The sequence below is a fragment of the Andrographis paniculata genome, unplaced genomic scaffold, assembly GCF_009805555.1.
Source record: "Andrographis paniculata isolate CXL003 unplaced genomic scaffold, ASM980555v1 Contig80END, whole genome shotgun sequence".
Classification (NCBI taxonomy): domain Eukaryota; kingdom Viridiplantae; phylum Streptophyta; class Magnoliopsida; order Lamiales; family Acanthaceae; genus Andrographis; species Andrographis paniculata.
The window spans coordinates 1,370,105-1,381,061 of NW_026137618.1; the positions used below are offsets into that span (position 1 = coordinate 1,370,105).

Consider the following 10,957-nt stretch of genomic DNA (forward strand, 5'->3'; position numbering starts at 1 on the left):
GGATTCAACTTCACAGATAGTTCTTCAATATGATGTGTAGCGTTGAAAGATTTCAGTTTGAAAGATTTTTGTTTTTATTTTTCGTTTGAGTGATTTCTTAAGGGAAAATAATGAATTTATAAAATAATTATTTTGTAAAAGAAATATTTGGTTTGTATGTATAGACACACTTCCTTAATACTCTTCCTTTGACTAAATTAAACTTATTACAAGTTGATGTTTTTACCCATTTCTTAAATCTGATTAGTTCATCTATATTTCTATCTAAATAGTCATGATAAAATTATGGTGTAGCTGAATTCAGCACCATACAATGATTGTAATGTAATTATGTAAATGATAAACATCATATGCATGACTCCGAACATACCTTAATTAAGTGCTACTGCCATCGTCTTTGGTGGGGTAGTGCCATGAATTCACAGATTGAAAAATCTACTACACCCTCCTGAACCAGAACCTTTAAGCTATCATTTCCCAAGCTTTCTTGTTCCTCCCATAGTTTGTATGCCGAATCCATAACAGACTTGCAACACTCTTTCAGATGAATTGTATGCAACGTTGGTATATCTCCAATATTACAAGGAATTTCCTCCAATGAACTTAAGTTCTTAAGTTCAAGATACTCGAGTTTAGGGTAGTGGCTTTGATCAGCTCTCCACTGCACTAGATCACAATCCACTATGATCAATACTTTTAATCGAAGAAACTCCCCTTCTGTGGGATCCCATTCGGACCCTTCTGTAGTATCCCACAACATAAGATTTTCAAGATTGGGTAATGATCCAGTAGTACACAGATTTCCATTGAAATCTACTGCACCTCCGCAGAATCAGCTTTTTTAGTGAATTTGGAAATGCAATGTTTTCCAATTGCACAGCACCTTTGACATATAGTGATTCGAGTTTCTGCAATCCGACAAGATTACCAAGAGAAGCATTCGACCCTTTCATAAACTCATTATACTTTATTCCTAATTGCCTCATGTTAGGGATACCACCAAGAATTGCATCTGTAAGCTCAAAATTCAAAACAGTAGTAAGGGTATGCAGGCTTTTCAGGACAAAGATATGCTTCTCTTCAACATGAGAAGTTGGAGGGTTAGGAAACACCACACGTTTGGCTTCAATAACTCTAAGTTGCGGCATATCCCAGATTTCAGATGGTAAATATACGACACTTGAATCACTTGAGTGCCAAAATGACAACGTTTGAAGGTTCCATAGCCAATGTACATTTGGAGGAGACACAAATTTCGGAAGCCTATACACTTCAACATTCACACTGCGTAATTTAGTGTGTTGCAGAAATGAATACAGGACCATGACCATTCTTAGTCGCTTAATATGCGAATAAATCACAGCACAGACACCACAAGAAAGAAGATTCCCTTGAGAACCTGGAGGAAAAAGTGATGCAGGTATCGGAATATTTATGGTTTCTTTGCCTTTGACACAACTTCCACATAGAAAACACACACTTCCCCCCTTCACTACTACTTGTACTCTTGGAGAGCACATAAAATGCCCTTTGTAAGATTCTGTCAAGCATAGGTCTCGCAAAAGGTTGTGAATGCCACAAGTTAGTATTCTCTCCCTCAAAATATCCTTTTCATGAGCAATGATTAGATTTCTATCAACAAGATCTTCCAAGTACCCTTTGGCAACCTCTTCCAAGCTTTCTGTTTCACTTGCTTTAATGAAACCCTCGTCAACCCACAATCTCACTAACTTGTAGACATCAATTTCAGCATCTTCACAGAAAACTCTCATATAGAGGAAGCATGGCTTAAGATACAAAGGCAAATTATTATAGCTCAAAAGTAAGATCTTTGAACAATGCTCGCTCTCACTTGCATTACCAAATGAACTCACATTTTCAGCAATAGGCTCCCAAGACTCTTTCCTCATGTCGGTATCTACAAGTCGTCCCCCAATAACAGTAATCTCCAAAGGAAGTCCTTTGAAACTTCTCACAATCTTCCTTCCAACTAGGGTATCCTGATCCATTTGACATCTATGCTCAAGCCAAAGATTTCAAAATTTTAAACAGCTTGACTTGCTTGATTCATGCATTTAAATTGTTCATTACACAATAGGAATATGAGCTTCGAAATTACAAAATTTCCCAAGAACAACGGGAGAGTCATGTTGCAAAATCAGTTAATTACTTAATCATTAAAATTTATCGATTAATTGGTGGTTGAAAATGTAATAAGCCGATTGACCAAAGTAAATAGAATAAAAAAAATATGCTCTTTGGACTTGGGGTTAGGTATAGTCATTGGACTATACTAGTGTTTAAGGGACAATAAACTAATTAGTTATTTATCTCACACTGAAACTTATAACACAAAGAAGTTGTGTTTAAATAAAACTTTATAAGTAGGGCATAAAGTGTGACTAAGGCATGACATGGCAGTGAGTCACACGTGCACGAGTCCGGACTGGACAAAAAAATCATGAAATGAACTTGAGTCAAATATTATTTTGTCAAGTAAAATATGATAAATAATTTTAGCCCAAAACTGTACGTGCATGCATACATTATTATTTGAAATTTAGAATTTGAATATTATATATATATGACCGTAATTAAATCTTGTATTTATGGCCAGACATTATTGATATTTATTTTTTGTCGATTACCGACAGTTTCGGCTCGGGCATTTATTGTCCTGCATGGTGGAAGTGCCTATAAAAGGCCTTCACAATTCCATTCTTCAAACATACCAAAACACTAGTTTCCCTCTCTTCTTTCCAGCGAGATTTCTGGAAAGTTTCCGGTAACTCTCTTTTGTATTCATGCCTCCCGACACAGTTCTCTTCCCCTCATTTTAGTTCGTCGGAGCTCTGAAATATTGGAGTGCCGCCTAATCCGAAAATGAAGTGTCATTTTATCTTTGAAAATGTTAAGTCACGAACGAGAGGCACTGTCAGGGCGTATTTATTTTGCGAAAAGAGGTTTTTACCTCAACTCGAAATAATTATCGAATTTATTTTGATAAATTATTGTAATTATCAAATTTTATTTTGTCAATAATTGCTTGATATACTCGCTATATAATAATTTTGTAATAATCTCATAACAAATATTTTGATATATTGCAAGAATATTGTCGCTAAATAAAGTTGCCAACATCACGGATGTTGCAGGCAATTCGAATGTAAGCTCGGCCGGCGTCGACCTTCCTGTTGTATCGACATATTCTGGTCAGACTAAACAAATTATGATTTCGAGTATTCCGATTTATGGCATTATAATTTATGACATATTAATTTAAATGCTGTAAAAAGATTAACATATCTTATTTTACTAAATATTAAACAAGTAAACACTAAAATGAAATTAGAAGTTTGTGCGGAGGCAAAAATAGCTAAATTAGTGTTTCCTTCTGTCGAAAAAACACAAAACCAATGGAATTAATATCTTGCAATATTTTCTTTGGGAAATTGTCTCAAACATCCTTTTGGAAATTGCCATAGACTTCATATTTGATTTTGTGAAGGCTCACGATTTCTTTATCCAAGTTCTTTATTACATTCCAAGGAATTTGGAAAAAAAAAATTGTTTCATAATTTGTTAGTGATTTTAGTGTAACGGGATTTATTCGAGACCAATGGCTACTGGGATTACGTGAAATTAATGATGGAAATTAAATTGAATTTTAATGAAATGATAATTGAATTGGTTAATTAAATATTATTAATGAATAATTTGAATTTGAAATTTGAATTTGTGAGTTAACCGTCATTTGTGAATTATTTGAATTAGAGGTTAATGAGTGTAATTAATATATTTATGGTAGTAGTTTGAATTGTTTATATATATATATATGATGCCTAAGTAAATCGATATATATATTTTTTGAGTGAATATTTCTCGATTATCCCTATATATCTTATTATTCTCCTTTTATTTTATATTATTTGTCTTCAAATTGGTATCAGAGCTTTTGCTATGTCCAACAATCTAATTTCTCTCGTTCCTCGATTCAATGGCAAAAAGTTTGATTACTGGAGCAATCTCATGAAATTATGTCTTGAATCTAAGGTTTATGGAGTGTTTTGGAAGATGGTGTAGGTGCTCCAGAAGACAAATCCAGACTCACTGCTGCCGAAAGAAATTCTCTGAGGAACAGAAGGCAACAAGACAGAAAAGCTCTCTTTCAAATATATCAAGCGATTGAGATTCCAGTCTATGAAAGACTATCCAAGGCTGGAAGTGCACAAGAAGCATGGAACATCCTACAAACAACATACTCTGGGCAAGATCAATTAAAAAAAGTTCGCTTGCAATCATTAAGGGCTGAATTTGAAAAAATGGAGATGAAAGATAACGAAAAAATTGGAGATTATTTTACGAGAGCGAATTCTCTTGTGAATCAAACGGCATCAAATGGAGAAGTTGTTGAAACCCAACGGATAGTCGAGAAAATCTTGCGTAGCCTACCAAGTAAATTCGACCATGTTGTGGTAGCAATAGAGGAGTCGCAAGATCTCTCGTTGATGGCGTTAGAAAGTTTGCAAGGAAGATTGGAGGCCCATGAAGTAAGAATACTTCAGAGGAATTCTCAAAGTTCCATTTCTCAAGATCACGCTTTGAAGTCCCAATTTACGGGAGGACGTGGTTTCTTTCATGGACACGGGCGAGCACGAAATCAAAGCTGGGGACGAGGAAGGGGTGGCCAACCACCTACAGAAAATAAATAGCGGCGTGAAGATGAGAAATTACGATCTTTCACCCAACGAGGAAGAGGGCGTGGTAACTATAAAGGTACAAAACCTTATGTAGAGTGCTATTATTGTCACAAACCTGGACATAAAATTTCTGATTGTTGGGAAAAATATCTAGAAAAGAGGCATGAAAATGGTTTTGTGCATGAGAAAGGAGTTGAAAATACAGAAACATTGTTGATTGCTTCAAATGGAAATATTGGGGGTATTTGGTGTTTGGACAGCGGGGCAAGCAAACACATGACTGGAAATAAAAATTTGTTTTCCACTCTTGTTGAAGCTAATCACGGGCAGGTTACAATTGGAGATGCCAAGGCATATAAGATCGAAGGCGTTGGAGAAATCTCATTCAAGGCAAAAAATGGGAGAGTTGAAAAAATGTCTGAGGTATTTTATGTTCCTGGGTTACAAAGCAATTTGTTAAGTGTTGCCCACTTAATGAAAAAGGGGATTGATATTCATTTTGTTGACAACTTTTGCACTATGGAGAAGAAAAATCAAATCATAGCAAAAATCGGTTTGGGAGCAAACAATTTGTTTGCTTTGAAGCTTGATATCTTAAATAATGCTGGAAATCTTGCTGTTAATGAGCAAATCTCCAAGCTGTGGCATGACAGGTTTGGGCACTTTAATTTTGGGAGCTTACAGGAGTTGTCGAATAAATCGATTGTATATGGACTGCCCAAAATCGGAGGAGTACAAGAAGTTTGTGAAGAGTGCCAATTGGGAAAACAACATCGAGAGTCTTTCCCATCAAAATCTGATTGGAAATAAAAAATGCCTTTGGAACTGGTTCACACAGATTTATGCGGGCCAATGAAAGTTCCATCGCTTGGAGGTAACCGATATTTCTTGTTGTTTATTGATGACTTCACAAGGAAAGTTTGGGTTTATTTGGTGAAAGAAAAATCTGATGCACTTCCTTGTTTCAAAGAATTTAAAGCTCAAGTTGAGAAATTTACTAGTTCTCACATAAAAATCCTGCGAAGTGATCGTGGAGGGGAATACATGTCCTCAATGTTTGAGGAATTCTGTCGGAACCATGGGATTCGACATGAATTGACAGCCCGATATTCACCAAAACAAAATGGCATTGCCGAACGAAAAAATAGAACCACCATGGATATGGTTCGATGCATGCTGAAAAGGAAAAATATGGCAGCTGAATTTTGGGGAGAGGCAGTCTCATGTGCTGTCTATTTGATCAATCGATCGCCGACAAAGAGTTTGGAGAATTATACTCCGAATGAGGTGTGGTATGGGAAGAAACCGAATGTTAGCCACTTGAAAACATTTGGTAGTGTTGCCTATGCACACATCCCAAATTCTTTGAGGAGTAAGCTTTATGATAAATCTGAAAAATGCATATTCATTGGGTATAGTGTGAGAACAAAAGCTTACAACTTGTATAACCCAAAATCAAAGAAAATTGTGATCAGCAGGGATGTACGATTTGATGAGAATGCTTCCTATGATTTTTCAGATTTATCATCAGAATTCTCACATTGGCAGGTTCTTAATTTTGAAGATGTTGATACTCAACAAATACAGCAAAACATTGGTGAAGAAGAACCTGCTGAAAATTCTGCAGCTCCAACGGCGAGGACAAGGACTTTGAGAGAACTTTACGATGAAACTGAACCGATTGATGGGCCAAACCAAGTGTACTTTGCTTTCTTTGCAGGGGTAGATCCAATCTCGTATGAAGAAGCAGCCAAGGAGAAGAAATGGGTGCAAGCCATGAAAGAGGAGATTAATTCCATCGAGAAGAATGGCACTTGGGAGCTTACAAATTTGCCTCCACGTAAATCTCCAATTGGTGTAAAATGGGTGTTCAAGACAAAAACAAATCCTGATGGATCAGTCAACAAATATAAGACAAGATTGGTTGCGAAGGGCTACAAGCAAAAAGAAGGAGAAGACTTTAATGAGGTATTTGCTCCCGTTTCCAGGCTTGATACGATTCGATTGATTCTTTCACTTGCAGCTCAAAATGGTTGGAAATTATTCCAAATGGATGTGAAATCCGCATTCTTGAATGGATTTACTCAAGAAGAAATTTACTTGGAGCAACCTCCTGGATTTGTTCGAAAAGGTGAGGAACACAAGGTTTACAAACTTATAAAAGCTTTTTATGGGTTGAAGCAGTCGCCTTGAGCATGGCACGGAAGGATTAATGATTTTTTCTTGAAGTTTGGCTTTGAGAGATGCCCACTCGAGCATACTCTATGTCAAAAAATGTTGCAATGGTGGTGTTATGATTGTGAGCCTTTATGTTGACGATCTTATCTTCACTGGAAATGATTTGAAGACTCTTGAGAATTTTAAAGCGGCTATAATGAAGGAATTTGAGATGAGTGATTTGGGAGAATTACATCATTTTCTTGGGATCAAGGTTGAACAATCAAAATCTGAAATTTTCATTTCTCAAGAAAAATATGCAGTTGAGGTTCTAAGAAAATTCAATATGGAGCATGTGAATCCAGTAACAACCCCTTGCGTAACAGGTTTGAAGTTGAGCAAAAATGGAGAAGGGAAAATTATTGACACAACAATGTTTCGCAGCCTAATCGGAAACTTGATGTACCTTACAGCCACTCGGCCTGACATCATGTTCGCTGTGAGCTTGGTTAGCAGATTCATGGAGAAGCTATTCTCGAATCATTGGGAGGCTTCCAAAATAATATTAAGGTACGTGAAAGGGACATTGGATTATGGCATATATTATGAAGCTAACGTTCCCATCAAATTTGTTGGCTATACGGATAGTGACTTGGGAGGAAGCTGTGATGATTCTCAAAGTACATCTGGCTATGTGTTTAATCTTGGAGGTGGAGTTGTTTCATGGATCGGAGTTCGAAAAAACAACCAATTGTGGCACTTTCCACCACCGAATCAGAGTACATAGCGGCATCTTTGGCTGGGAGTCAAATTGTGTGGCTTACAAGAATCCTTGAGAGTTTGAGCTTCAAGGAGCATGGTCCTACGACATTGTTCTATGACAATAAATCGACTATCTCTGTTTCCAAAGATCCGGTCTTTCATGGAAGATCAAAACACATCCGTCTTGCTTTCACTTCTTAAGGGATCTTGTTAATGAAGGTGACATTGACATTACATATTGCCCAAGTGAAGAGCAGTTGGCTGAGATCTTCACGAAACCGCTTGGTGGACCCGCTTTCTCAAAAATGTTGCTGCTTTGGGAGTCGAGAGCAAATTCAATTTACGGGAGGCATTAGATGGAAAATTAAATGAATTTTAATTAAATGATAATTGAATTGGTTAATTAAATATTATTAATGAATAATTTGAATTTGAATTTTGAATTTGTGAGTTAATTGTCATTTTTGAATTATTGTGTAGATCGGGACTCAATTGACATTGTTCGATTAAGAAATGGAACACAAAATGGTCTGTTATTCAATCTTTGTTTTTATGTTTCCTACATATATATATATTAATACTGATTTTAAATCTCTTTCGATCCATTCGTTGGAGCATGCATCTAAAACATATGTGGAATCTCTAGAGTTAATGGAGAAAGTTCGATTTGGATATCGAACACAAGAAGGTACGTTATTTATATTTATTTTCATGTTTCCTACATATATATAATAATATTTAATCAAAATCTCTTTCGATGTATTCGTGGGAGCGTGTATATAAAACCTATGTGAGGACTTAATAGTCAGTGGAGATCATTCGATATGAATTTCGAATACAAGAAGGTAGTTGTTCATTATTTACTTTTATGTTTTCACATATATATAATTATATTTATTTTTAATCCCTATTGATACATTTGTGAGAGCATGTACGTAAAACCTGTATGGAGACTTGAGAGTCAATGGATATCGCTCAATTTATATTTTCAACACAAAAAGGTAAGTTATTTAATCTTTATTTTTATTTTTCCTACGTGTATATATTAATATATTTATTTTAAATCTTTTCCATAAATTTGTGGGAGCGTGCGCATAAAACCTATGTGTAGATTAGGACTCAATTGACATTGTTCGATTTCGAAATGGAACACAAAAAGGTGTGTTATTCAATCTTTGTTTTTATGTTTCCTACATATATATATTAATACTGATTTTAAATCTCTTTCGATGCATTCGTTGGAGCATGCATCTAAAACATATGTGGAATCTCGAGAGTTAATGGAGAAAGTTCGATTTGGATATCGAACACAAGAAGGTACTTTATTTATCTTTATTTTCATGTTTCCTACGTATATATAATAATATTTATTCTAAATCTCTTTCGATGTATTCGTGGGAGCGTGCATATAAAACCTATGTGAGGACTAAATAGTCAATGAAAATCATTCAATATGAATTTCGAACACAAGAAGGTAGTTGTTCATTATTTACTTTTATGTTTTCTCATATATATACTTATATTTATTTATAATCCCTTTCGATACATTTGTGAGAGCATGTACGTAAAACGTCTATGGAGACTTTAGAGTGAATGGAGATCGCTCAATTTAGATTTTCAACACAAAAAGGTAAGTTATTTAATCTTTATTTTTATTATTCCTTTGTATTTATATTAATATGTTTATTTTGAATCATTTTCCATAAATTTGTGGGAGCGTGCGTGTAAAATCTATGTGTAGATCGGGAATCAATTGACAATGCTCGATTTCGATATCGAACACAATAAGGTGTGTTACACAATCTTTGTTTTTATGTTTCCTACATATATATATTAATATTTATTTTAAATCTCTTTCGATGCATTCGTGGGAGCATGCATCTAAAACATATGTCGAAACTCGAGAGTTAATGGAAAATTTTGATTTGGAAATCGAACAGAAGAAGGTACGTTATTTATCTTTATTTTCATGTTTCCTATGTATATATAATAATATTTAATCTAAATCTCTTTCGTTGTATTCGTGGGAGCGTGCATATAACACCTATGTGAGGACTCAATAGTCCATGGAGATCATTCAATATGAATTTCAAACACAAGAAGGTAGTTGTTCATTATTTACATTTATGTTTTCTCATATATATACTTATATTTATTTTTAATCCGTTTCGATACATTTGTGAGAGAATGGACGTAAAACATCTATGGAGACTTTAGAGTCAATGGAAATCGTTTAATTTAGATTTTCAACACAAAAACGTAAGTTATTTAGTCTTAATATTTATTATTCCTACGTATATATATATTAAATTGTTTATTTTAAATCTTTTTCCATAAATTTGTGGGAGCGTGCGCATAAAACCTATGTGTAGATCGGGACTCAATTGACATTGTTCGATTTCGATATGGAACACAAGAAGGTGTGTTATACAATTTTTTTTTTTTATGTTTCCTACATATATATTAATATTTATTTTAAATCTCTTTCGATGCATTCGTGGGAGCATGCATCTAAAACATATGTGGAAACCCAAGAGTTAATAAAGAAAGTTCGATTTGGATATCAATCACAAGAACGTACGTTATTAATCATTATTTCCATGTTTCCTATGAAAATATAATAATATTTAATCTAAATCTCTTTCGATTTATTCGTGGGAGCGTGTATTATAAACCTATGTGAGGGCTCAATAGTCAATGGAGATCTCGATATGAATTTCGAACACAAGAAGGTAGTTGTTCATTATTTTCTTTTATGTTTTCTCATATATATACTTATATTTATTTTTAATCCGTTTCGATACATTTGTGAGAGAATGGACGTAAAACATCTATGAAGACTTTAGAGTCAATGGAAATCGTTTAATTTAGATTTTCAACACATAAACGTAAGTTATTTAGTCTTAATATTTATTATTCCTACGTATATATATATTAAATTGTTTATTTTAAATCTTTTTCCATAAATTTGTGGGAGCGTGCGCATAAAACCTATGTGTAGATCGGGACTCAATTGACATTGTTCGATTTCGATATGGAACACAAGAAGGTGTGTTATACAATTTTATTTTTTTTTTTATGTTTCCTACATATATATTAATATTTATTTTAAATCTCTTTCGATGCATTCGTGGGAGCATGCATCTAAAACATATGTGGAAACCCGAGGGTTAATAAAGAAAGTTCGATTTGGATATCAATCACAAGAATGTACGTTATTAATCATTATTTCCATGTTTCATATGAAAATATAATAATATTTAATCTAAATCTCTTTCGATTTATTTGTGGGAGCGTGTATTATAAACCTATGTGAGGACTCAATAGTCAATGGAGAT

General features: G+C 34.4%; 1 protein-coding gene across 1 annotated transcript; it reads right to left on the reverse strand.

Annotated features, from left to right (window-relative positions):
• Positions 1 to 382: 382 nt before the first annotated feature.
• Positions 383 to 2,009, reverse strand: LOC127240906 (putative late blight resistance protein homolog R1A-10). The gene is made up of 2 exons (XM_051259755.1): positions 884 to 2,009; positions 383 to 741 (listed from the first exon to the last, which is right to left on the reverse strand). The coding sequence occupies exons 1-2, from the start codon at positions 2,007 to 2,009 to the stop codon at positions 383 to 385; spliced, it is 1,485 nt and encodes a 494-aa protein (XP_051115712.1).
• Between the last annotated feature and the right edge of the window lie 8,948 nt (positions 2,010 to 10,957).